The 24,423-nt window shown below is 49.1% G+C and overlaps 8 protein-coding genes across 8 annotated transcripts; 2 read left to right on the top strand and 6 right to left on the bottom strand.

The window, feature by feature from the left end:
- Positions 1-404: 404 nt before the first annotated feature.
- GGS22DRAFT_62653 (uncharacterized protein) lies at positions 405-2,745 on the bottom strand. Its single transcript, XM_047967589.1, has 2 exons — positions 1,234-2,745; positions 405-1,179 (listed from the first exon to the last, which is right to left on the bottom strand). Exons 1-2 carry the CDS (start codon positions 2,659-2,661, stop codon positions 697-699), a joined length of 1,911 nt encoding a protein of 636 aa, XP_047822576.1. The 5' UTR covers positions 2,662-2,745; the 3' UTR covers positions 405-696.
- Positions 2,746-6,157: 3,412 nt separating this feature from the next.
- GGS22DRAFT_196616 (cytochrome P450) lies at positions 6,158-8,100 on the bottom strand (the record flags this gene model as incomplete). Its single annotated transcript, XM_047965859.1, has 4 exons — positions 6,158-6,562; positions 6,641-6,778; positions 6,861-7,840; positions 7,905-8,100. 4 exons carry the CDS (start codon positions 8,098-8,100, stop codon positions 6,365-6,367), a joined length of 1,512 nt encoding a protein of 503 aa, XP_047822575.1. The 3' UTR covers positions 6,158-6,364.
- A 486-nt stretch (positions 8,101-8,586) lies between these two features.
- On the bottom strand, positions 8,587-11,014 carry GGS22DRAFT_152250 (NAF1-domain-containing protein). Its single transcript, XM_047959652.1, has 2 exons — positions 10,829-11,014; positions 8,587-10,743 (listed from the first exon to the last, which is right to left on the bottom strand). The coding sequence occupies exon 2, from the start codon at positions 10,730-10,732 to the stop codon at positions 9,026-9,028; it is 1,707 nt and encodes a 568-aa protein (XP_047822574.1). The 5' UTR covers positions 10,733-10,743; positions 10,829-11,014; the 3' UTR covers positions 8,587-9,025.
- Positions 11,015-11,277: 263 nt separating this feature from the next.
- Positions 11,278-13,438, top strand: GGS22DRAFT_152249 (glycosyltransferase family 22 protein). Its single transcript, XM_047959651.1, has 4 exons — positions 11,278-11,420; positions 11,476-11,734; positions 11,798-12,226; positions 12,278-13,438. Exons 1-4 carry the CDS (start codon positions 11,353-11,355, stop codon positions 13,331-13,333), a joined length of 1,812 nt encoding a protein of 603 aa, XP_047822573.1. The 5' UTR covers positions 11,278-11,352; the 3' UTR covers positions 13,334-13,438.
- Positions 13,439-14,780: 1,342 nt separating this feature from the next.
- On the top strand, positions 14,781-16,016 carry GGS22DRAFT_152246 (glycoside hydrolase family 43 protein; the record flags this gene model as incomplete). The annotated part of the gene is made up of 2 exons (XM_047959650.1): positions 14,781-15,276; positions 15,337-16,016. Exons 1-2 carry the CDS (start codon positions 14,896-14,898, stop codon positions 16,012-16,014), a joined length of 1,059 nt encoding a protein of 352 aa, XP_047822572.1. The 5' UTR covers positions 14,781-14,895.
- Positions 16,017-16,353: 337 nt separating this feature from the next.
- GGS22DRAFT_184316 (MFS general substrate transporter) lies at positions 16,354-18,517 on the bottom strand (the record flags this gene model as incomplete). Its single annotated transcript, XM_047964177.1, has 7 exons — positions 16,354-16,527; positions 16,620-16,679; positions 16,867-17,616; positions 17,681-17,707; positions 17,767-17,845; positions 17,905-18,320; positions 18,383-18,517. 7 exons carry the CDS (start codon positions 18,515-18,517, stop codon positions 16,354-16,356), a joined length of 1,641 nt encoding a protein of 546 aa, XP_047822571.1.
- A 1,074-nt stretch (positions 18,518-19,591) lies between these two features.
- On the bottom strand, positions 19,592-20,816 carry GGS22DRAFT_184315 (uncharacterized protein; the record flags this gene model as incomplete). The annotated part of the gene is made up of 3 exons (XM_047964176.1): positions 19,592-20,192; positions 20,259-20,396; positions 20,455-20,816. 3 exons carry the CDS (start codon positions 20,814-20,816, stop codon positions 19,592-19,594), a joined length of 1,101 nt encoding a protein of 366 aa, XP_047822570.1.
- A 427-nt stretch (positions 20,817-21,243) lies between these two features.
- Positions 21,244-24,362, bottom strand: GGS22DRAFT_196610 (SNF2 family N-terminal domain-containing protein). Its single transcript, XM_047965858.1, has 4 exons — positions 23,771-24,362; positions 23,394-23,710; positions 22,001-23,343; positions 21,244-21,943 (listed from the first exon to the last, which is right to left on the bottom strand). The coding sequence occupies exons 1-4, from the start codon at positions 24,282-24,284 to the stop codon at positions 21,517-21,519; spliced, it is 2,601 nt and encodes an 866-aa protein (XP_047822569.1). The 5' UTR covers positions 24,285-24,362; the 3' UTR covers positions 21,244-21,516.
- Positions 24,363-24,423: the final 61 nt, after the last annotated feature.

Genomic DNA, 24,423 nt, shown 5'->3' with positions numbered 1-24,423 from the left:
AATGAAGAGAAAGAGTATCTAAATTGCCCAAATTGATTTTGATCTCTCCTTTTTCCAAAGCTCGTTGGAGCAAGAAGAAATTTAAGATATCGCGACGAAGCGAGATCGTACATCGGCTAAGAACACGAGTGTACGATGTATCAACCCAGCCGTCGCGATTGTGAAAGCGAAAGAAAAGAAGCTGCTAGAAGCCGGGGGCGGTAAAAACCCGTCTGTTGTCTCGAGAGGCCGGCGAGGGTCGCGAGCTTCCTTCCCAAGAACTAGAAATTATTGACAAGAAATTACCAGATTATCCCGATCCGGGCGTCTATGCGACGGACATCATTCAACCAGTTGGGTGTACTTGATCTGAAAGTTTGAATGATGTGGTTGCCAATGCCTTTCTATATTGAAAAGCGAGCGAATCGAAAATGCAGAACTGAAAAAGAAAATGCGAAAATGTAACCGAGACCCCCGAGAGTGCAAGGTGTATCAAGTGTAAAGGTTATAAGCGAGTGTCGAGAAGTGTATATCGTTCCCAAATTCATCAAGGTTCGTTAGTTAAGGTTGAGGGTCAGTGGTATCGAGGTGCATCTGAATTGAAGCCAAATGCAGGGGATCAAGAGGGTAGAAAAAGTGGGGGTTTCCGCATGCTATCTCATGTACGACAGCAATGTTTACTCAAAGCTAATGTTTTAGTGTTCAGAATGGTGTACACTAGTAAGCCTGACCGGGAACAGGCTTTCGGCCAACTTGACCCTGGGCGGCCTGGGGAGCGCCGCTGTGCTGCTGTTGGGAAGGACCGCCGGCGTTGGGGTTCATAGGGCTAGGTCCGGGAGGGGTCAATCGTCGCTGCTGTCGCGGGCCGGGGGACTGGGCTCGAGGGCCAGGGCTCATTCGACCGTTAGCCGGGGATGCAGGGCGGCTGTCGTAGGGGCTCATCGGACGTCCCGTGGCAGGCGACTGGGGTCGCATCATAGCAGGCGATTGAGGACGAGCACTCTGAGGAGTCATGGGTCGCTGTCCGGGGGGGTAGTTCGGGCCGGGACCTCGGGGTCCACGATAACCGCTGGGGTTGATAGGAGGACCGTTACGACCGTTGGGAGGTCCACCAGCGGGACGAGGCTTCACAGGTCGAGTAGACAAGCAAGTTCGGGGAACGACACCCTGTTGAGTGCGGTCAAGACGAATGCAAAGCGACTATTCAGACAATTTAGCAAATAATCAATCGCAATGGTTCAAGAGTGTACTTACCCAGCCATCATCGTACTCGTGAAGGAGTCGAACGAGCTGACCAGCTCGAAGTCCCATCTCATCATCCAGACTCGGCTTGAAATCCAATTGGACACGATGAACGGCAGTCGACGGAGGTCCGCCTGCTGCGGCAATAGCTGCTGCGCTTCGAGAAGGACCAGGAGATTGACCCGCACCGACAGAGTGGATACTAAACTCAGTGCCGGCGGGACTAGGTGGGCCAGCAGGAATAGTAAGATCCAACGGAGGAGGAGCATCCTTGCGGGTGGAAACTTTACGACCCAAAGCGGCGGCACCACCAACGGCTCCAGCACCGGCCACAGCTGCAGTTACAATCGGCGAAAGCTTAGGAGGCGAGTTCGTCGTTTGTGCGACACCAACAACATTCTCAGGGTTCTCGAATGGATTGTTAGGACGTTCGCCAGTGGGAGTAAAAGCGCGCTCTGCATTGTTACCGAATGGGTTCTCAGGGTGATTGGCCTGGCTAGTAGGGCTGGGTCGTTCCCAAGGAGATCGAGGAGAATCGACGGGGCGCGTGTTGAGTCCAGCGGTTGCAAGTGCAAGGGCAGCGCCTTTGCTTGATCGGCGCTCACCAAAGGTTGGGTTAAACTGGGTCACCGGTCGAAGGCTAAGCTGGGGTGCCGTAGCACTGGTCTGGGTCGAAAGCATAGACGAGGGACGACCACCAATGGGTCCGTGAATCTTTTCATCATCCTGGACTTGCTGAGCTTGTTGCTTTCTACGTTTGTTAACCAGAAAGAAAACAAGCAATGCAACCACAAGAAGACCACCTAAAACACCAATGGCGATACCGGCCTTAGCGGCGGCACCGGTGTCAGGGCTCGAAGAACTTGCCGCTGCTGCAGTAGAAGAAGCAGAAGCTGAGGCTGAGGCTTGTGCCTCTGCATTGTTCGCAGAAGTAGCAGAAGACGATCCTAGATTCTTAGTCGCTTGAGAGAGTGTTGTTGGCGTACTAGTTGCGACTGCCAGGGTGGAGTGATCACCCAGATCGACAGAAGAGGTCTGTCCAATTGATGCGGGGAGGATGTTGTCGGATGTCTTGGCAGCAGTCTTTGTCGGTGTGCTATCAGCTGTGTCGAGGGAGGCAGCTGTCGTGTCTGCGACCTTAGCCTGCGTGGCAGTCGATAGCACCTGCACTTGCGCGACCGAAGTAGGCGTCGCGATAACCTGGGTCTTTGGGGCATCGTCGGATTGTCCCAGCGTCGAGTAGCCAGCAATGGGTCCGTCGAAGGTCTTCGCCATGGTTTCGTACACCGTTTGGTATACAGTCGATGCTGCTTGTGCCTTTGCCTGGATCTTAGCCGTCTTGAAGGGGTTAGCTTCACTGGCGAAGCTCTTAACATCGTCAGCTATTTCATCCCACACATCCCGCCTCTTATGGCGATGATTGTGATTGTGACTCGGCATCTTGATCAAGTTGTGTTTAATCTGAGTACTACGAAATATCGATGTTTCTTATCCGCCGAAAATTGCCCCAGAACCAAGTACGATCGTGTTGCGCGTATGTCGTAGGCGTTGCACTCAAGCTGCGTGTACGAAGTTATATTTACACTTGGGGTAAAGTTGTCGTCTAAGGTCAACGGGTTTTTATATCCGAATATAAAATGAACGTAATGCGCACGTAAGTGTGTCGTGAGGAAGTGGTATGCGACTCGGTACCTGCAGAGGTGGGCGTGAATGAGGTTCGTATTCGCGCTTTGTTTACCGTGGGGTGAAGTGAATTTAATCGGCCTGCAAGGCGACGAGTCGCGATATGTAGCGTAAAGAAGGTGTTAGTCGTCGATAAAAATCGAGTGAGGGTATAAAAAAGAACGTAAGTGAGAACGGATTCAACGAAGAAAACGCAATTCTCGTGAAGAGAGGGGGGGAAGAGACCGCGTGCGTGGTTGCGACGTAGGTGGACGGTGAGGAAGGAAAGGGAAGAAAGAGAGGGAGGAAGCGAGAGGAATGGGAATAGTAGAGTAGTAGACTCCCAAGGGTCATTGGCTGCTGGCTTACATGAACCGTTCTAGCGCGTCCCGTTACGGGGTACCCAGGTACTCCGATAGGTACTCCGGACGAACTACAAGGCAGGTACCTGGGTAGGTAGGCGCCTCCTAGGTGGTTCTTAGGCAGCTAGGGCAGCTACATACACTAATGGTAACACCACAGACGATCGTGGTTTCCTCTATTTCCCTAGCAAGGAATGTTATTCTTGAATTTCCATTGGATAACAAACCCCTGCCGGCTATTTTCTTGAGTGTCTGCATAAACACGAATACTTGTATATCTTTATTCACAAGTACTAATAGACTGCTAGGTACCAACGCATTGAGAATAATTTGACCTCCCCTACCCAAATTAATTTACCTTCCCTTCTACAGAATATTTTCTGTTAGGATGCCATTAACGGCAGTATCTTATTATTGCTTCTTATTGCTTCCAGATGGCTACATGAGACTTTCTGTTCAACTCGAACATACACGTTAGCGCCATGAGTTCTCGTATAATAGCACACGTATGCTTTTGTTTAGGTACTTTGAGACATTTATACGACATCGACAGGTACGATGTTGGTTCCGCCGTGTTCTAAATACGGGAACAAATCTCGCAAAATAGTTGATGCAATCGAGGAGAAGAATTCAGCTTTCCATTCAGTGGTGTAGATTGGGACGCAGTCAGCACCGAATCACCAAATCACTTATCAGAACCTAATGGTTCCTTCCATCCAGCCTATCCTTGCAATCATCCAAAAAATCCAATTCAAGATCGTCCCATCTCTCCCCCTGTCTTCTTTGTCTCTTTCTCGATGTTGATCATTTTCGGTCTTTCTCTGGTGGCCGACTTGGTCCAAGCTCCCTGCGCTAGTCAGGCACAGAAGCGCCACTTCAGGAACCAAGCTATTCTAATTGGATCATTGTTCAAGGTGCAGATTAGGCGAGATTGGAGCTAACAAGGATACGTCAGGGATATGTCAGGGGTAAACATCCTCCACTTGATTATCATTGGCTAGCACAAAGAAAACCAAAGCGTGATGCCGGCTACGAAAATAGGCAAGTACCTACGTACTTAGCCCCTCTGGCCCCTTAATCGACTTCTAAGCTTTTACAACCTGGAGAAACACCACTTGAAGCTCGCCTACAGAAGCAACCCAAGCAAAATCCAGAATAGTCTGTGTCGTCAGCTTCATTCATTTGGCCCTCTCATATGAGTCAATGGCACGATTTCATGCATTTATTGATGAATATACCTCCTTTTCTACGGTGGCTGAACACTGGGACGAGACTGAGGGACACCCAATTATTGCTCCAACGCCTCATACCTTGTTCAGAATCTCTCAATTTTCATATTGAAGATTTTATTCAAGTGTGACCGGAAGTCATCTGGGGAGGTCGGAAAGAAGCCACCGAAGCAAGCAGTTAAAGATTCGAACGGGACAGAATATCGCTACCAATGATCTGATGAGGATCCACACGGACACTATCTCATTGGGTCAAATCGACTCCAATAACGCCAAAGCCACGATATTTTCTGCTGTGGAACGCAACATGACGTCTACCTAGTTCCTTGCACAATTCTCCCCTCTATCTTTGGAATTACCGATTTTCCGTTTTTCTCCCGCGTGGTCGTGAGGGATTCCTGGACTTGAGAGTTCGTGTCCCCTTTCTGGGTCGCTGGGATGCCCCAGTTTACTTTCGGCCGATGCTGTTATTCCCAATCTGGCCATTCAGCCTTTTCCCTTTAATTCTTTATTCTTTCTCGAATCTACACCCTTCGAATATTCTGATTGTGTGCCTCTTTTTTAAATTACTTTAGCCTTGTGAAACGCCCGCCTTCCACAACCATCTTCCACTTCCGTCTGTCGGTCCGCGTTCTTAATTTCTATCCTCCCACCATTCAACCAGTCACACTGCCGGCTCTACTGATCCCTGTCATTTTATCGTGCTTACAGGTCGATCATTATTTTGTTCCACTGATGGTGTGTGTGGAGGATCACCGACTATCGTCACGTTTTACACACTAAGCAGAGGAACAGACTGTGAACATGTGCTTGTGTACCGAATTGACCATCTCTTGATCACAGCGTGGGAGTAAGAAAATCCCGATTACATAAAAAGTGTATTTCAGCTGTCGTCATGTCGTGACATCGCACGTCCGATTTCCAACGGCGCGGATTAGCCCTACCGATCCTGGTCACCGATGAAAATGATAAAAATTGCTTGTGAGGCTGGACGGACCTTACCAGATCTGCAAGGCAAGGCGTATTGCGCTCCCAACCATCCGGTGGTCCATCGCATTATCGTATGCAGCAAGCCCTTACATCTTACTGTCTTCTCAACGAGCTGTTGACACGAGAAAAGAGTAATAGCACCTCTGATAAGACGTGCCTAATGGTACCTATTAAAACAAGAACATTATGCTGGAAGCCTGGAAGATAAGTTATGCTCTGTACAATACGAATCCACTTCGACCATATGAGAATAGGTCCTCCGCCCAAAATACGATGCATCGGGTTAGGTCCTATTTTGGTAGGTTGGAGAAGACTAATGCGCGACGAACTTTAGTTGCTTTTGAGCAAACGCGACTTCATCGCCGAACGGTCTAGTAAGACTAGGTGGCTCAAATCGGTGGCTCAAGCCACGATCTCCTACCTGCCTATTATAACCTCTCTTCCCGAGCCGTCTCTTCAGAGGAATAGTGGCTTGCATGACGCCATCGTCAACAGCTTGAGGGGGTGGTTGGAGCTAATGCAGCCTTAGAGGACATACTAAATACCTACTAAGTACTTAGACCGCGATACTACGCAGTACTAACGATTAGCGAGCTTCATATTTTTAGTTGGTAGCAATTCGTATCTTCTAAGTCTTGGTCTTAGCTAGAGGTTGGATATCGTGTAGATTGCCGAGATAAGTATCAATCTCAATGTCTCACAGCCTCTTCATTGGAAATGTCCAAAAAGCAGAATCATGGCGTTTATTTGTTACAGTAATTCGGATATCGGCTATGTACCATTCTTCCAATACTCCAACCCCACCAACTAATATACTTGAATGTTAAGGCTGGACGCTGATGAGATCTTCGTCGCCTTATTGCTTTTAACCCACTCACAAGGCTGGTGAAAGCACGTAGATCACGAACCCTTCCGCGCAATGATACGAACCGAGAAGTTGGTCGGTTTCACAAACCAATAATTGTCAGTCTTCCATTCATTCTTGTCCAGGTCCCCAGCGAGTTCAAAGTCGTAATCGCGAACCAGCCGAGGGATAAGCTTCGAGATCTCGAGATGGGAAATGTGTCTGCCGATGCAGGTTCGAGAGCCTAGTCCGAACTAGGTGATTTGGCGTTAGTAAATGTTGTCTAAATAAGCGTAGCCCCTGCGCAAAGGGAAAAGAAAGGGGCGACTCACGGGCATCCAGTGCCTGTTCATGAAGGAAACCTTCTCGGTGTCATCAGATAGCCATCTCTCCGGCTTAAACTCGTTCGCGTCTTCACCGAATATGCGGGGGTTGCGGTGCTCGATCCAAGTGTTGACTCCGACGACTGACTAAATAGATTGATTTACATCAGATATGAATTTCTAAGGATGACTACTATGCAGGTAAGTAATGGATGTATGAGAAACTTACACCTTGAGGGAAAAATCGACCGGCAATCGTCGCACCGCCAACCGGCACAACCCGCTCTATCGGAAGTCCCGTCGCGGGGTGCATACGAAGCGCCTCCTTGATGACGGCCTGTAAATACGGCATTGCCTGGCTCATCTTGAATGGGATATCCTTGGAAGACGTCCCCGCAGCCAGCTGCGCCGCCTTTACCTCCTCGCGGAGCTTCGCTAAAGTATTGGGGTTCTTGAGGAGGTAGTACAGGATGGCGGAGAGCGAGATGGCCGTGGTATCAGACCCGGCAATCATATTGTTCGAGCAGCCCTCCATGATATGCTCTGGGGTAAATACATCGGGGTCTCTATGGTGCTTGGCGACGAACTTAGAAATGAAGTCCCTCGCCCTGCCGGGAATCGGCTTCTCGTCCACGTCCATGACCTGTGCGGCGGCCTGGTGCTCCTCCATACACTGCGTCGTATAGGCGAACACGTATCCCGTGCCGCCCCCGACGAGCCAACCGATGAATGAGAAGAGGTACGGATGTAGGAACGGGTAGATGCCGACGAGGCTCGAGTAGACTAGGGCATTCTCTATGGCCGATATGACGCCCCCGATATCTAACCCCTGGTCGAGGAACCCGAGCCGCTTCGAGAAGGTGATGCAACCGATCACGTCGAAGGCATAGCACTGCATCCAGTGGCCCATGTTCACTGGCAGACCACACTGCGACAGCTCCTGCAGCCGCTGGTCGAAGACAGCCGCGCACTCGTCCACGAAGGGTTCGTACTCTACGAGCGATGACATGCTGTATTCAGTCTGGAATTGCCTGCGGTATTTCGAGTGTTGCGTGATGTCCCGCTCCGCGAACAAGTTCCAGACACCGGGCTTGCTCCAGGCCTCGTACCAGTCGGACTTAGCGAACTGGGTTCCGTGGGAATATATCGTCTTTGCAGCAGTCACATCGTCGAAGCTGTACCGGTTCGGTCCGTATCGAATGATCGGGCCTAGCAAAGCTGTTACTACGACCGCTCCAGGTTATGCAAGTTAGGTAGAGGGTAGAGGACGCACCATATTTCTGATGTAGTTCTTTATTAACCACCTCGAACTTCGCCTTCCACAACGCCCGGAAATACCAAAGGTCCGTAAACCTCGCGAGGAAAGGCCCAGGAACGGACCTCAACGGCGAAGTCACGTGTTTGAAGACTCGGTAAAGCAGTTGTAAACCTGCGAGACAGCCCACGATGGCGGCGAGTTTTAAAAGCATTGTGAAGATCGTGTCCAGGAAAGATGAAGAATGTCTTGCAGACAGGTGCAAGTAAGGGATATGCGAGGCCGGCAAAGGTCCTTTTAGCCTCCTGGACGCCGGTGTTCACGGAATACCGAGGTGGGTCGTGATGTTTCTTCGCATAGGGCCATCGCAGGGGTTGTGCGTCGAAACCGTACGTACCATCCTCCGTGCTCCGTGCTGCAAACTGACTGCGACGAGAAGTATCATTCGTATAGGCACTTCGGGCGCTAGATCCTGTCCGCGGCCGACGCTATCACGAACCTGGGGGCAGTCATCGGTAACTGCCGGCGGCCCGTGAGCCAAGAATCTAGAATACGGCATGGATTCGGTACTTAGGTTACGCTATATGTGGAGTTTGTCGATCGAATATGTCAAACAATCCCGAATCAAGTCCGGTAAGAGGATCCCCAGAATATTCACACCAATAAAAATTAACACATTTGACAATAGAAGTGTTTGAGGTTATTACAGAACCTGTTTAGACTCCTATATTCCTATACTCCTATAGACGTGAGGCCTTGATGCCTTGTAGGTTCATGTTCTCTCGTATTTGTCACGCCTGTTTTCAGCTGTGAATATGAACAATCGAATTTTATCAATGTACAACATCCCTCTCAAGTAAATACACGTCGAGTAGGACTGGAGAGATTCATCTCGGTCTTCCTTCCCAACATTACGTTTAATGACTCACTTCTCGGGTTCCGCGCGCATGCGATGAGCCTCGTAAGGCGGAGGGTGGCTGAAATGCGGAGTACTCCATCACTGAGCGTAAACCGCCAAGGCATGGCACCGTCATACCGTTCTAGGCAGCGGAGTCGAAGACTCAATTCCTATTTCAGCAGCCAAATTTCTAGGTGGTCTAGACCGCTGGGCCTGTGTTGCCAAACATGGTATTAGGATTCTATCCAGTACCACCATGTCCAGGCCACTGGCCTCCTTGCTGATTAGACTGTCCTTGCATCTGGCTCTGCAAAGCAGCGAAGAACTCTGGACTATAATATGGGTTTGTCCCCGATTGCTGTCCAGTGAATTGGGGCGGCGGAGGTGGGACGAAACCTTGCGGAATGTTCTGTGGCCACGGGAAAGGGTATTGAGCATTGGGTTGTGAATGGCCATTGGGAGTACCGTAGAAAGGTACGGGTGGTGGATACGTCGTGTTGGCAACCGGAGGCGGTGGGACTGGATTGTAGTTATATTGGTGAGACTGTGGTTGGTAGTCTTGTCCTCTGGGAGGTCTAGGTGGTAGAGAGTGGCCACCTCGCGAATCTCCACGATGACCACGTCCGCGACCATAACCTCGTTGACCTCTACCTCGACCACCTCGGAATGATCCATTATTGTTCCCATGGTTGTTCATAAACCCGGTCTCTGAAGAAGCTGGTTGACTTTGCGCAAAATTCGAAGGCCTTGCCAATTTTCGGTAGGGACCATCATCGTCGTCGTCGTCATACTGTAAACCACTGGCTACGGGGAATGATGGCGTCTCAGAATGGCCTCCTCGTACTCCCGCACCGCCTTTCCCACCACGACCTGCCTTCTTCTTAGCTTTTTGCTGTCTTTTATACTCCGCCTCTTTTTCGTCGTCCGAGAACTCCATTTCGTCATCGCCGGCCTCTTCGTCATGCCAATTGCTTGCATCCGTGCCCTTCTGTACCCGAAGTGCTTGTGTAAAGACATACGTCGCGTGTGAGGGAGGATAAAACACCTTAGTTCCTAACTCCAGGCCAAAAGACTTGATTTCCTCCTCATTTGTGAATCTTGCGGTATATCGGGGTTGTCTCACGTTGCCAATTAAGTCTGCTATGGCCGCAATGACAGTGCGGCCTTCGGTGCAGAGAACTGAGCCGGTATCGAGGACTTGGTACTCGCCAGTAGTATTGGCCTTGATCACAGCCGTGTTCTCAACGATATGCTCAATAACGCCTAACTCGGTGACTGTCATCTCTGGGGTAATAGTAACATCTGGCTTGGGTACTACTTCTTCGGGCATCTCATTCTTAGTCCGAACTTGGGCTCCACTGCCGAGTCCTTTTGTTTTCCCCTCGCCTTCATCATCTGAGCCGCCCTCCATCTCCATCAGAATACGGGCCGTTTCCTCGGGACCAAGCAGTTTATAATTCTTGCCATCTTCCGATTCATCATCTGAATCATCTGAACTGCTTGAATCGGAAGATGATTCGTATGGAGAAGAATCCTCTTCCCACTCGGGGTCACCTTGAACCTCTTGCTCGTTGGTTTGCTCATTCTGTTCTGTGCCGTTAGGTAGGGCAGGTGTGGCGTTTGATGCTTGCTGTTGCGGTTGTGGTTGTGGTTGGGAATCCAGACCGCCAAGCAGAGCCTCTAATGCCGAGATCAACGAAGGTGGACTAGGCGGCGCGTCGGTGATTTGTGCATCATTATCCTCCGATCCCTTCTTTTCTATTTCATCAGATTGACGAGGCAGTGAGATTTCCGTAGGGGCTGTGGAGTCAACTTCCATCTCCGTGGAAGGTTGAGAAGTCACTTGAGAAGTCACCTGTTGAGCTTCATTCTGGGGGTTTGGCTGATTTTGAGCCGTGACTGGTTCCGACGAGGTCATCAGACCTGGAATCTCAAAATTTCCAGCCATAGCCGGGAGACCTGGGGCAACGTTAATTTCTTGACGATAGAGCTAAAATGACAGGAAAAACATTAAAAAAACAAGAAATGGTTGAAAGCGACATACGATAATGCGACGGAGTAGCAAGTATCAGCTTAAAATCGCGTCTTTCGAATATTTCCAATTTGGCAAAATTTTATATGAACTTCGCGTTTGGATTGGAAATAAACGAAATAAATTGGCGTCAAAATTGATTTGGAAAAGAATTTCCAAGTAGATTGTCTTTCGGATGAACATGCACGAACTCAAATCGTTAAAGCATCTTCAACTTGAGCTCAATCGAATTCTAGAAAAATAAAATGGGTCCGGATAATCTTGACGTACAATGTACGCTTATGAGCCAATCGGCTTGAAGTAGGAATTTGTACATCGGTACTTTATCCCGATAAGTATCCGAAGACAGGGATCTCCAAGCAGCCACGCAGCAACGTCATTTCCAATTGGAGCCAATTGGCTCTTGACCTGAACTCAACATTTTTAAGCCACGAAATAAAAGTTACCGTCTTTCCTTCAATGCGCAACCTCGTCACCCTTTAACCACTTACACATTCACTTCATGAATCTACAAGCCGAGTTTAGGCTCTGTTAGTATGCCTCCTACAGACGCCCAGCGACAAGAGCAGTTCGTTCATCCAACTGCCCAACATGCCAAAAAGAAGTCTGTTATAACGAGCAAGCTGCAAGAAATTGAATGCACTAACAAGCTAATGTAGAGGACCGACACCATTCATGATTGAGCCAATAAAGGCCTTTTATGTTTTTCTGATTGCGAATTTTATTGCAGCATTATATGCCCCAATCCAGGATTGCGATGAGACTTTCAATTATTGGGAACCAACCCATTATCTTTCCCATGGCTACGGCCTACAGACTTGGGAATATTCACCAGATTTTAGCATCCGAAGTTGGTCTTATGTCGGACTGCATGCTATTGTCGGAAACATCCGAAGACTATTACCCCAGTCTACAAAGGTATACGCTCGCTCATGAAACCAGTAATACAATTCTTCAATAAGACTATTCTAACTTGTACAGCTATCCGAATTCTTCTTCGTCCGCTATATCTTAGCGTTTATCTGTTCATTATGTCAAGTACTCCTATTTCGCGTGGTCAGCTTTACCCTGAACCCTCGGATAGGCCTGTTATTCCTTATTGCTACGGTGGTGTCACCCGGAAACTTTCATGCAAGCACAGCCTATCTACCATCTAGCTTTGCCATGTACACCTCGCTACTCGGAACTGCCGCATTCATGAACTGGAGAGGAGGAATTAAGACTTCCTGGGGTATCTGGTGGTTTGCTGTTGGTGGCATCCTAGGGTGGCCTTTCGCATCCGCCCTATGTGCCCCTTTCCTGCTGGAAGAAGGCATATTTGCTGTTCTTGCCCTGTTAAACGACCGTCAACGTTTTTACGAAGCCGTTATGCGAGTTAGTAGAGGTGTCATCGCTGCTCTCCTTCTCCTTGTAAGTTGCTTCACTCCTTAAACTTTCGACGTCCAGTTCTCACATGTATAGGCGGGCGATACGGCTATCAATACTTTCTTCTACAAGAAGGTTGAAGTGGTGTCGTGGAATATAGTGAGGTATAACATATTTTCTTCGACAGGGGGTCCTAACCTCTACGGAACGGAACCGTGGACGTTTTACTTTCGAAACCTTGCCATCAATTTCAATATGTGGTTCGTTCTCGCCTTATTATCTCTACCTCTGTTCCTTATACAGAAAGCGTTTTCTACGAAACAACATGGGTTCCAGTCAGGAATACGCACCGTGGTATTCCTTTCCCCTTTTTACATGTGGCTTGGCATCTTCACTATTCAGCCACATAAAGAGGAGCGATTCATGTACCCGGTGTACCCATTCGTCGCTCTGAATGCCGCCATAGGATTTCACATTATTTTATCAGCCTTTGGGAATTCGAACCCAAAGACTCTTGTTGGGAAGATTCCAGCACGTCTGAAACTTCTTACCGTGGCTGGTGTGTTGCTATTATCTCTGAGCATAGGTGCAGCTCGCATTCTTGGTGTGTACTTGGCCTATTCTGCACCTCTTAAACTCTACAAACCGCTTGGAACTGGTGTATTCGGCCAACAGGGTCGAGGTGGACGCGGTGATCACGTATGCTTCGGCAAAGAATGGTACCGCTTCCCTAGCTCTTACTTCCTGCCTCGAGATATGCACGCAAAATTCATTCGATCAGAATTCCGCGGACTGTTACCTGGAGAATTCTCTGAAGCGCGAACTGGCTTTGGCTTCTGGAGTGGCACATGGCTACCGACCAAGGGTATGAATGACCTTAATGAGGAGGACATGAGCAAGTATGTGGAAATTGGACAATGCTCATTCCTGGTTGACACACAATATCCGGAGAGCCATTATCCCCTACCACCAAATGAGCCAGATTACATTGCCGACAAAGAAAACTGGGATATCGTCAAATGCGAACCCTTCCTTGATGCGGGAAACACGCATCTTCTTGCAAGAGTACTCTGGATTCCTGATTGGAGCTTCGTACCTGAGAAGTTTAGAAGGAAATGGGGACGGCATTGCTTATTGCAGAAAAAGGGATGAATTAGGGCTCTTAGCCTAGGACTTGTTTTTACGCTATTCGTGGCGGAGTTGACTAATAGTGCATTAAATAAGATGATCGACACAGCTGAACATTTTACCCCTCGACTTCGATCTGCTCAACCAATGAGTATTGACAAGTCCTCTAGATGCGTTCAAATTGATGTCGACATAGCTGAAAATAATCCATTTAGGGATACGTAAAGTGGTAAAAGAAAGAAGTAACATAACATTAGATGGGGCCTTTGCCCCATACTTAACTTGCGTGGACCGGCATTGACAACACAGACATCTAGGCATCACCGATATTTGAGAGAGTATAGTTTGATCGTCTGCGAGCTCTCTGCGAATAAACGGTCACATGCATAGCCTGAGCTCCGGCTTGTTCGGTCGGAATTGATCGTGGCTCGTAAAGCTGCACAGCGTGCTGGGCGGTCTGATCTCAGTCACTACGCGTCAACTATAGTACCTAGCGTACCTCCTTAGGATGCAACCCTTCGGTTGGACTTTACCGTGATCAATTTGCTCTATTCTCTCGACATTGGTCCTTCATAGGTAGGAATTCAATTACTGCGGCTGATAAATTAATATATTCCTCGACATATTCGCTTCCACTACTAACGCTGTTAATTTAAGCTTAGAATCTTATCTGGACGTCCAGGAAACCGGAATATTGATTGTTGATCATTGACAACCTTGATGTTGCGATCCTTGTCACCACGCAGGAATTCTGGAGACTTTCAGCGACGATCAACTGCACTACAAGGGCTAGGGTTACGTATCGCGACAAAATATCAGACGCTACATTCAGATAACCTAAGGGCAACCGAAATAGGCACTTAAAACTAGGAGGAAGCAGATCGGATGAGGCAGGCATATCTATTTGTCTGAAAATAGATTTTAAGATGAATTAGACCCATGCAACGTTGATGGCCGCGACCAAGAACCAGCTTTACCTACCTACCTAAGGTAGCTGTGACAGGGGAATCCGGGGTTGACGTGGGAGGCTTGGAAGGCTTGGCCAGATCTAAGGCCTTAGGGCTTAGGCGCCCACATCTTCCTTACCACCCCTTGAAGCCGTAATTACCTAGCGACCGTGCCATCGCCAGCACACTGCTTGAGCGACAGCTCCGCAGGATCGCAAGCCGTATCCCAATTGGATGCGCAGACGGATGGCACATTAGCAGCACATCCTGCTTTTCCCCAGTTCCTGCCTATTCCGGCCCTATCTACGCCAAACGTTCTGCGCCATGTCCTGCTTACTTCGTTGCCCTTACAAGGGCCGCGGGGGCGTGGTTGGCGCTCATTGGACCGACGGCCGTCGAAAATGTTTCAACTTCTGAAGCCACACGGCGCTGGCAATCGTACCTTGCGTCTAGGAACGCTAGGGAATGGCCGAGTAATGCCGAGCACGATTGCATTCTTGGATTCTTTTATAAATTACATTCGCCATGGCTTGTAAACAGACGAGTCGTGTCTGCGAGGATGCACTCGTGCTGTTCCTACCTATTGATATAGACGGCTTTGGTTTTTCTTGGTTGGAATAGCTTGGTTTACTACCCGTCATGAAGAGTCTTCTTCTTTCCCTGGGCGCCGGTCTAGTCGCGGGACTCCCATCTCAACATAATGCCCCTCGAGCTCCCGATGAGCTTCCTACCTTCGGCCTAGCTAACATAACGAAGATCGACCTGGCCGACACTAGTAGTCTTAAGGGCCGGGCTCTATCCGGACCGTTCATGGGCGTCGACTTCCCGGATCCAAGTATAATATGGGGCGACGGCTCGTGGAAAGCCTACGCGACATCGTCTAACGGCAAGGTTATACCCGTCGCTACCTCTTCCGACACCTTGTCCTGGACGCTTAGCAGCACCGATGCTTTGCCGAATCCGGGCTCCTGGGTCGACCCTAATGATAAGGGAATCTGGGCACCGGATGTGCAGAAGAATGTATGTTTTCAGTAGTAATGATAATATGTAAGTGTATGAACCGGGACTAATTATGTATAGGATGCCGGAACGTACGTGATGTACTACACAGCGCACCAGAACGGCGGCAGCCACTGCATCGGTGTCGCAACATCAACCACCGCCATCGGCCCATTCACACCGCAAAGCAACCCACTAATCTGCGATACGTCTGGCGGCGGCGTAATCGATGCATCCGGCTACGACGACGGCACAGACCGGTGGATCCTCTGGAAAGTCGACGGCAACAGCCTCGGTGGCGCGACGACATGCCAAGGCGGGACGCCCTCTGGATCTTACAAATCAACGCCTATAAAAATCCAGAAAATGGCGCGGGACGCGATAACGCTACAAGGAAGCGCGAAGACGATCCTCGACAACGAAGGAGCGTCTAATAACGGCGTGGTCGAGGCACCGGCGCTGTATAAGATCGGCAACGGCAACTATGTGCTGTTCTACAGCGCGCACTGCTACTCCAGCGATGATTACGATGTCGAGTACGCCTTCTCGAGCACCATCGACGGCAGCTACACGAATCGCGGGATCCTAATCCGGACTGTGGATAATAAAAGCGTGTACGGTCCGGGAGGATTGGATATCGATCCTAATGGGAAGAATGTCGTGTTCCATGGCCGACTGGCGGCGAATCAGGGGAATGCGAAGAGGGAGTTGTATAGTGCGCAGCTGACTATTAGCGGGAAGTCGATTTCTGGGGTATAAAAGGATTTTGGTCGCTTCTGTTGCAGATAAGTACATTTTGCATATTTTGATGAACGGGGAGGGGGTACATATTTGACAATCCGGTGAACATATTCCTGTATATATTTTACTCTCGTACATACAGGTTGGAATGAGTCTTTGGATATTGAACATTGATCTTGGTGGCCTTAAATAACAACACCTTCACATTGCAAGATATCAATTCGCACGCTCTACATCTACTTCCGAACACCCCAACCCCAATTTTTATGTACGATTAACATCGAACAGGAAGAAAAGCGAATTCTATTCCGGCGCCACACCGTACCCTGAATTTCATCGATTATATCTATATGGGGCCTATAAAGAATGCAACTTGGAGTCTTTGGTCCAGCGGCGGAACTGCTTCCCCCAGGGAGTAAAGACACACAGCCCAAGGATGGTGACGCCGATTGTGAGGCCCATCATCATCAGCACGGGCTTAATATACCCTGACTGCGCTGCCCAGTCGTTGAAGAAGAATATCATTCCGAACTGCTTTTAAATTAGATTTGGGACGGATTGGACGGATTGGGTTTGGCGATGATGCAGGAAAGGGGAGAGGAGATCGGAGTGAATAGACTTACCCCGAACGTATTTTTCACAATTGTCGCAGCAATCATGACTTCCCCAGGTAAGGTCTTATACTATAATCGAATAGAGTTAGTAACATAATCTTCGATTCTCATATCAATAACAGAATCGACGCGGGCGACCTGATACGCGACGACTTCATTCCGCATGGTCATAGCTCTGAGACATCCCATAAAGCCAACCCGACAAAAGAAAAGCTTGACAGGAAAAAAAAACACACAAACAACGAAAAACACTCACACTATCAACAGCATACGCAATAGCAATAGCCGGAATCCCCACAACCTGCAACCCAACGAGCGTATACCCAACCACGACAACCGCCTCCCACGGCCACGCCCGCTGGTATCCAACCGCCACAACCACCATACCCAGGACATTCGCACAAACATACGGCACCAGCGCCCACAACCTCATCTCAGCCTCCAACACACCCCCATTCTTCCTCGCGCGGCCCAACGCAATGCGATCCGACAACGGGCCCGCCGTAACCAACGCCACCACCGCGCCCACCACAAACGCGAAATTAACGAACCCGATCTGGTCCGGCGTGAAGAGATACGGCGGCGCGCCGAAGACTTGGGCTGTGGTTAGGTTGAGCGCGAGCAGGGAATTCGCGGCGAAGCCCATGGAGAGAGAGGCCCATGTTACGATGGGGTAGGTGAGGAGGATTTGGATTGGGGAGAGGATGTCGCGGAGGAGGGTTGCTGTTATACTCTGACTCCGATTTTGGGTTTGGGGTTGGTGGAGGAGGGAGAATTGTGCGCGGGACGGACGGCCGATGGCGTGGTGGTGCGCGGTGGTTTGTGGGGTGGGGAGTTCGGTGCTGGAGCTTGAAGCGCCGCCGTTTTCGGGCTTTTCGGCGGTGGGGTTGGGGTGAGGGTTGGGGTCGCGGATGGTGATGACGGTGGAGTTGCGGCTGGTTGTGGGGGCGGACGGTCGGTCGTATTTTGTTTCGGGGTGTGCGATAAGGAGGAATATGAAGCTTGCCTTGGGTGGGTTAGAGTCGTGGTGTTTGTTGTTATGGGGTGAATGGATGCGTTGGAGGACTTACACCTTGTAAGATGGTACAAACCCAGAACTAAGAGTTTGGTGTTAGAAGGTTGGGACTCGGATTTCAAGGCGATAGTCAACACTTACGAACCACCTCCACGAGATCTGCGAGGCGATGGCGCCGGAGATGATAGGTCCGATGAAAAGTCCGAGGAAATACGCCCAACTAGTTACGAGGTGGTGAGTACATCTTCTCATACTTGGGAGATGGTGAATTCTACTCACAAGTACAGTGCCATACTACTTCCCCTCTGATGCTGGAATAGCAAATCAGCAACAACCATAGGCATAATGCTCTCATTCGCAGCCGCCCCAAGTCCAGAAATAACACGAGCACCCAGGAAACTCGGATAGCTCGTGACGAGAGCCTGCCAGATGTTGGCTAGGATACATATCAGGCCGCAGATCAAGACGACTGGACGTCGTCCCCACATGTTTGCCGCGGGCACGATGAGGAAGTTGGCATATCCTAAGGTGATAGCCGCAGCGCCGAATAACATGTTCACTTCCGGCAACGTCTTGTTGAATTCCTCCTCGAAGATGAGCGAGAGGGGCGAGATGGCCATCGGTGTCATGATGCTCACGAAGACGAAGATGAACTGGTTGAAGATTATCGTAGTCTTCCATGTCATATTCCAGTTCTAAGAATGATGTTAGATATCTCTTGCTTTTGGTGTACAGGGTATAATCTGTAGGAGCTCACTAGAGGATCATCTGGGTTGGAAGTCGGCTGTGGGATGAGCACAACCTCACCGGGTGTCGTATTCTCTCCATTGCTCCCATCCGTAAAGATGATATCAGTGCCAGGAATAATATCCGGCTTTTCGACTTCCGCCATCTCTTCCCAATTGTTCTGTCTCGCGTTGACTAGAAGCTACGAAGTCTTGGGGTGAACGGTTCAGTAAGGTCTGGTAACCAGCTACATGGATGGGCGAGAAATGGGCATCTTCGCGCGCGTGAAGCCCGGGTGGAAGGGCTCTCTTATGCTATTTTGAACATTGCGGATATCACATCATGTTCTTCCCTGTCTAAAGGATCGGCCGCTCTCATTGCCTTAAGTTTACCGTCCGGAACAACCACACACCTACAAGGGAAGTTTCACGTCGAGTCAATTCCTAGGACCGAACTTCGCGGCTTATCATATCATCGATCCTGATACGGTGCGCGAATGCTTGGCTAACATCCCAAAGCCCATTCCTACCCGGACTTTCCCATCTCGTGCCAAACCTCGTCGTTCACGACATGATTCATCAGCGGTGGGACAACATCTGCACAATATCCCGCGAGCCGCGAACTTTCCGACGTAGTGGTTCCCGGAAAGTGCAGCTATTCGTTCAGCTGTTCTTTTTTAGCGTTGAACGCTACCGCGAAGTGCTTTTTGGGGGGTCTTAGATCTCGCACCGGACGTCCGAGGCTTGCTTGGCTTGGGACAAAAATTGCCTATATTGTCTGCAATCTAGCGACAATCTGAAGATGCTTACCTGATCTAGGTCCGCAAAGTTTTTCTTCAGACAGGATCTGCATCCGTTTTGCCTCTTTTAGTCACAATCCTGTCGATTAGAGCCATCTATATGTTGAATATTATTGGTTACACAAACCCTATGGCTTCTGATGACGAGTGTTGTCCTCAACCCGGTGGAAACGATATATTTTCATGTGGGGAAAAGCATCTAATTTTCTTTTTTTCGTCTGGATTCTCTTTTCTTGGTAGTGTTCTAGACCTTCGGTGAGGGTGGTGTCGATCTGAGGTCATCGTTAACAATATGTCCTAGGCTGCCCGAGCTCGCGGTAACGGACGAGCTATTAATAAATAGCCGAATCTTATAATCGAACATATATAGCTGCGGTAATGTGGCGTGAAACCAGCTCAATTGACTTTGTTTATTCTATCATTTTAATTGAAGTGAGTCTATTAGTAGTGGAGCTGACGGTTTACCACGTTGATGGGTTGCTGCCCTGAAGCTAATCTTTCGAGATTAAGTTCCAAGAGATCCAGCAGCCTCCCATAGAGAGCATCTGTCTTCCAGCTAATGTGAGGGGTTATGATCAGGTTCGGTGCTTTCCATAATGGATGGTCACTAGGGAGTGGCTCTGGATCTGTGACATCGAGCGCCGCGCCGCGGATCTGATCCGTCTCTAGAGCCTTGATAAGCGCATCTTGGTTGATGTGGCCACCGCGCGCAATGTTTGCGACAAATGTCTTCTTCTTGCTTAAGATTTCGAACTGCTCATGCGAGAGAATATGCCGTGTTTCCGATGTCAGCGGCAGGCTGATAACCAACAGATCAAGATCCTGCGCTAGGAAACTATCTACATCTCCCTTGGCTGAGCCGTGGAACCACTTTGTCGGCAGTAGCCCGTCCGGATCCCCTGTGCCTGGTATGCAATAGCTGTCGTCCTTGCGCGATTCGGATGTGGCTCGCTCGCTGCGCGTATAAGCGTAAACCTCCATGCTCAAGGTTTTAGCTAATCGTGCGCATTGCCTCCCAATCGCACCATATCCCAGAATGCCTCTGCAGCGAAGCCAGTGTCAATACTTAATTGCCTATTGGATATGGTAGCTTTCCGAATAGACTCACATTCTCATGCCTGTTGAATCTTGAACCTTCGCGGTAAAGGGAGACTGCCAAGTGCCCGTCTTCATATTTGCGGCATAGTTAAGAAAGGCATGTTGATGCATGAGCCAAGCACCAATGACCCATTCCGCAATCTGCGTTCTTCACATGGTGTCAACGTATCGATTCAAAGAATTTTCTCGAAATAGTTGCGACTCACGCGTGAACGCCATTGGAGGTGGCAAATGTGACCTTCTCATCTTGATATGTCGAATGCACCGGCCATCTATCGATTCCCGCGGTGGTAAGCTGTACGTAGCGAACCTTAGATAGGAACTCTGCTGGAGGCGGCATGAATGTGGCAAGCAAGGTAACACCGTCCCAATCTTTAGCATCAAGGTCTTCGGCCCTTGGCGGAACGAGAGGACTCGCGTTCGATTTTATCCATCGTACTTCAAGACCCTTAAAACGCTTGGTGACTCGTTCCACAAATCCCGTCGAGTCCAGATATGGGAAATATATTAGGAGTACGTCGTTGCTCAGAGAGCTAAGATCCCCTCCCGTTTCCTCTATCGCAGGCATTCTTGTTGATTCTAACTAGGCCTTTAGCGTTTTGGGATGGTGTTTTCTTGAGACGAGATGAGATATTTTTCAGTTAGTCCCGTCCGATGACCGTTATCCCTTACAAACTTCGTACCGTTATAACCTTCCTTTATTAATAGATAGTTGAACCTTTGGAGAACGAAGGCGAACCGGATGAACAATCATTTGTATCTCAAGCTCGAGAACCCACTAAATCCTCTTCCAATGTAACCGAGGGAACTTTCCTAGCCTTGATGCATGCATCTGTTCGGATAGGCTGGATACGCAAGTGAACCTCACGGCTGCCTTCCTTTCGCGTACTATGCTGTGAGAGATAAGTTAGTTTGCCCCGCTGATCAGTAGGGCGAATGCCTAACTCGGGTCGTCATCGTGCCCCTGATATGGCGCAACCCTGTTAAATCCGACCGTTAGCGTTATCGCCGAAAGGATAGTTGTGATACTGCCGGAATATGATTAACCGAGTAGATTGAATAAATCAATTGGGATCGCAAGTGAAGGGAATGACCGAGAAAGGATAGAGGTAGAACGTCTTAATTGTAGTTCTACTAATTAGCAGTTGTACATGGAAATGGTGTTGGTAATGCTAGATGCACCATTCGATCTAATCCGACCCGGCAATCAGTAACGCCAGCGCATACCTATATGTTAAAACAAACCCATTTTCAAGTCCATAATACAGCTACTCTCCTTTCATCTGAGTAATACCATCGGCGGCCGTTTCAACGACCTGGAAACCATCAGCATTACCGGCACCTCTCGCAGCTCGATCGAAGGCGTCGTCGCTTCTATCACAAAGAACATCGATATCCTCGTCACTCAGGATCCGATCTCCTCCCGAGTGCTGATATTCTTCGCCGTCCTTCAACAACAAGGACTGAAGGATTTCCTTGTCTATAACCTCGTTGCTATCGAGCTTTTGACCCATCGTCCTAAACCCCCCCTTCTTGATGACGAGTTTCTCTAGCCTACGCTTTGCATCGGCACTCATGAGAAGCTCTTCCTCGACGGTTCCTTTTGTCGCCAATCGGTAGACGACGACGGGGCGTGTTTGACCGATTCGATGAGCACGATCTTGTGCCTGTAGATCTTGCTGCGGGTTCCAATCGCTGATTCCCATGCGTTAGCCAATCCCTAATGCGAACCAGGAGAAACTGTGGACTTACCTATCAAAAAGAATCACCGTATCCGCACTCGCTAGATTGATACCCTGACCACCCGCTCTCGTCGACAACAGGAATATCTTGAAATCAGAATTCTCATTGAATTCCTTAATCTGCTGCTTTCTGTCCTCCTGAGCAACTCCTCCATCTATTCGGCATACGTTCCATCCGCGTAGCTCGGAACAGTAGTCATGCAGAATGTCTAATTGCGTTTTGAACTGGGAGAATATCAAGACTTTATGGTCGCGTGAGAAGAGCTCTGGAAGGAGCCTGTCCAGGAGCAGCATCTTTCCAGAAGCTGTCACAATGCTCTCGTCTATGGGTACTTTGTCGTCGAATGTCCACGGGTTGTAGAAGTTGTGAGGGCTGTTGCACACAAGCCGCAACTGCATGATGGGGTTTCCAAGTTTCTTATCGGCGATTTGAAGCTTGGCCATCTCGAGAGTAGCAGCTCGCTCGATTTCCTCTTCGTCCCGAAGGTCTTCATCCGACTCGTCATCTTTAGCAGCAAGCTCGGAAGCTAATTTCGCCTCAAATGCATCATCATCCAGCTTATCATCATCGGAATCGTCCGCCACTTTATACGAAGCGCGGGCCCTACGTGGCCGGCCCCGAATACTACCAGCTGGAGTGGATTGTCGACTTGATTTGCTACTCTTCGGAGATGAAGCCTCACTAGTTGGTGGGACTTTCCTTTTGCTAGTCCCTCTGACACGAGACGCAGGAGAACTGTCTTTAGGCGTTACTTTCAATGTCGAACCTCCTTTCTTACCCATCATCATCGAAAACGCATTTTTCGCTGGTGGTGATGGCGCTTGGCTTGTGTTTGCGCTAGTTACACGCGATGACTGACGACTCGATTTCCTGGAGCTCGGACTGTTGCGAGTTTCTGTTAACCGCTCGACGACCTTGCTCTCCAGGTAACTTCTGGTGTCGGTTTTCTTGTCTCCAATGACATTGTAAAGATCCGTTTGCTCTTTCGTCATAGGGGCGTATAAGACATATTCTCGTTTCTTTGGTAAGTAGTTGGCCACATCTGCCTTGATTCTGCGAAGTAGCAAGGGCTGCAAAACCTTATGGATCTTGGAAACGAGATCTTGACTTTGCTTGTCCTCGATGAACTGCGTGGTGCCCTCTTCATCTTGCAAATCGCTAAAATCAAACCATACTTCAAATGCCTCCCAATCGAGGAAGGTTTCTGGCATTAAAAAGTGAAGGAGAGACCATAATTCCTTGAGATTGTTCTGGAGAGGCGTTCCTGTTATGAGTAGTCGAGTTGCTGACTTGAACTGCTGTAGTTCCCTAAAGAGTTTCGCATCGGCGTTCTTCATTCGGTGACCCTCATCCTGTAATTTATTAATCTCGAGAAGCATGGATATAAGCACAACATACTTACAACTACGATGAAGGCCCAGTCGATTTTCGAGAGACTGGCACGGTCTCTGAGGACCATCTCATAGCTAGTACAAACCACTGGAAATCGCTGCGAGGGGCGCCCCTTCTGATAGTTCCTCATTATTTTTGTGCGGAAAATTTCCTGGCGCTCTTGCGGAGTGCCATGGTACATCACGAATGGTATCGTCGGAGTCCATTTCTGGAATTCGTCTTGCCAATTTGACAACGTACTTAACGGAGCTATTATTAGGTGAGGACCGAAGTAACTCTCCTGTTCTCTAAGCAAAGCAACAAGTGAGATGACTTGAATTGTTTTTCCTAATTTGGAGTTAGCTTCAAAGGCATGGGGATGGCCAGTTAGGGGCAGGCAAACAATACCTAGTCCCATTTCATCGGCCAATATGCCACTTAGTCCTTGCAAACATATCTCATACATCCACGTCAGACCTTCTAACTGGTAATCTCGCATAGTTCCACCACTCATGATTTTAGGCTGTTGTTTCAATTGTAAACCAGCGTCTGCCAATGCTTGGTTATCGAAGTCGCGACCGACACGACCAAGAGCTTTCGTTTTCTGTGTAAGGATGTCGCTAAAGATTTTACTCTTGCGAAGAAGCTCGTCTAGTTCTTTCGCTTTGCGGGCGCGCTCTTGCGGCGATAATTGGACCTTCTTGCGCTTCCTCTTAGCGGCAAGTCGCTTTGCTTCAGCCCTAGTGTTCTCGTCTCGAGCTTTCTTCTCTTCATTGAGCATCCGCTGCTCCGTGAAGGTCGAGGTAACACCCATTGTTACGTTATATAAGTCGTCGGCCTGCGGAGGCGATGAGGGAGCGCTGGTAGGCAGACGAGATGAGGAATTGAGAGAATCAACGCCGGAAGAAGACGAACGGGCCATCTTAAAAAAGAAATGTAGATTATGCGAGGTAACTAGGATTAGGAAAAAGTAAAAGTTACAATGATGTTATATTGGATCATGACCCAAAAGAAAAATCAACGCTAAGAAGATGCGATTTAAGGATAAGAAGAGAAAATAG

This window comes from Annulohypoxylon maeteangense (assembly GCF_022496945.1).
Source record: "Annulohypoxylon maeteangense strain CBS 123835 unplaced genomic scaffold GGS22scaffold_2, whole genome shotgun sequence".
NCBI lineage: Eukaryota > Fungi > Ascomycota > Sordariomycetes > Xylariales > Hypoxylaceae > Annulohypoxylon > Annulohypoxylon maeteangense.
Note: the sequence above shows the minus strand (reverse complement) of the source record. Positions and strands in the feature narration are given on the sequence as shown.

Coding starts and splice junctions, on each gene's coding strand:
- GGS22DRAFT_62653 (XM_047967589.1), bottom strand. CDS start 2,661: ATGCCGAGTCACAATCACAATCATCGCCATAAGAGGCGGGATGTGTGG. Junction 1,180..1,233: donor ACGAGTACGATGATGGCTGG/GTAAGTACACTC, acceptor TTGTCTGAATAG/TCGCTTTGCATTCGTCTTGA.
- GGS22DRAFT_152250 (XM_047959652.1), bottom strand. CDS start 10,732: ATGGCTGGAAATTTTGAGATTCCAGGTCTGATGACCTCGTCGGAACCA.
- GGS22DRAFT_152249 (XM_047959651.1), top strand. CDS start 11,353: ATGCCTCCTACAGACGCCCAGCGACAAGAGCAGTTCGTTCATCCAACT. Junction 11,735..11,797: donor TATTACCCCAGTCTACAAAG/GTATACGCTCGC, acceptor TAACTTGTACAG/CTATCCGAATTCTTCTTCGT. Junction 12,227..12,277: donor TCGCTGCTCTCCTTCTCCTT/GTAAGTTGCTTC, acceptor TCACATGTATAG/GCGGGCGATACGGCTATCAA.
- GGS22DRAFT_196610 (XM_047965858.1), bottom strand. CDS start 24,284: ATGGCCCGTTCGTCTTCTTCCGGCGTTGATTCTCTCAATTCCTCATCT. Junction 23,711..23,770: donor GGCCGATGAAATGGGACTAG/GTATTGTTTGCC, acceptor ACTCCAAATTAG/GAAAAACAATTCAAGTCATC. Junction 23,344..23,393: donor ACTGGGCCTTCATCGTAGTT/GTAAGTATGTTG, acceptor AATAAATTACAG/GATGAGGGTCACCGAATGAA.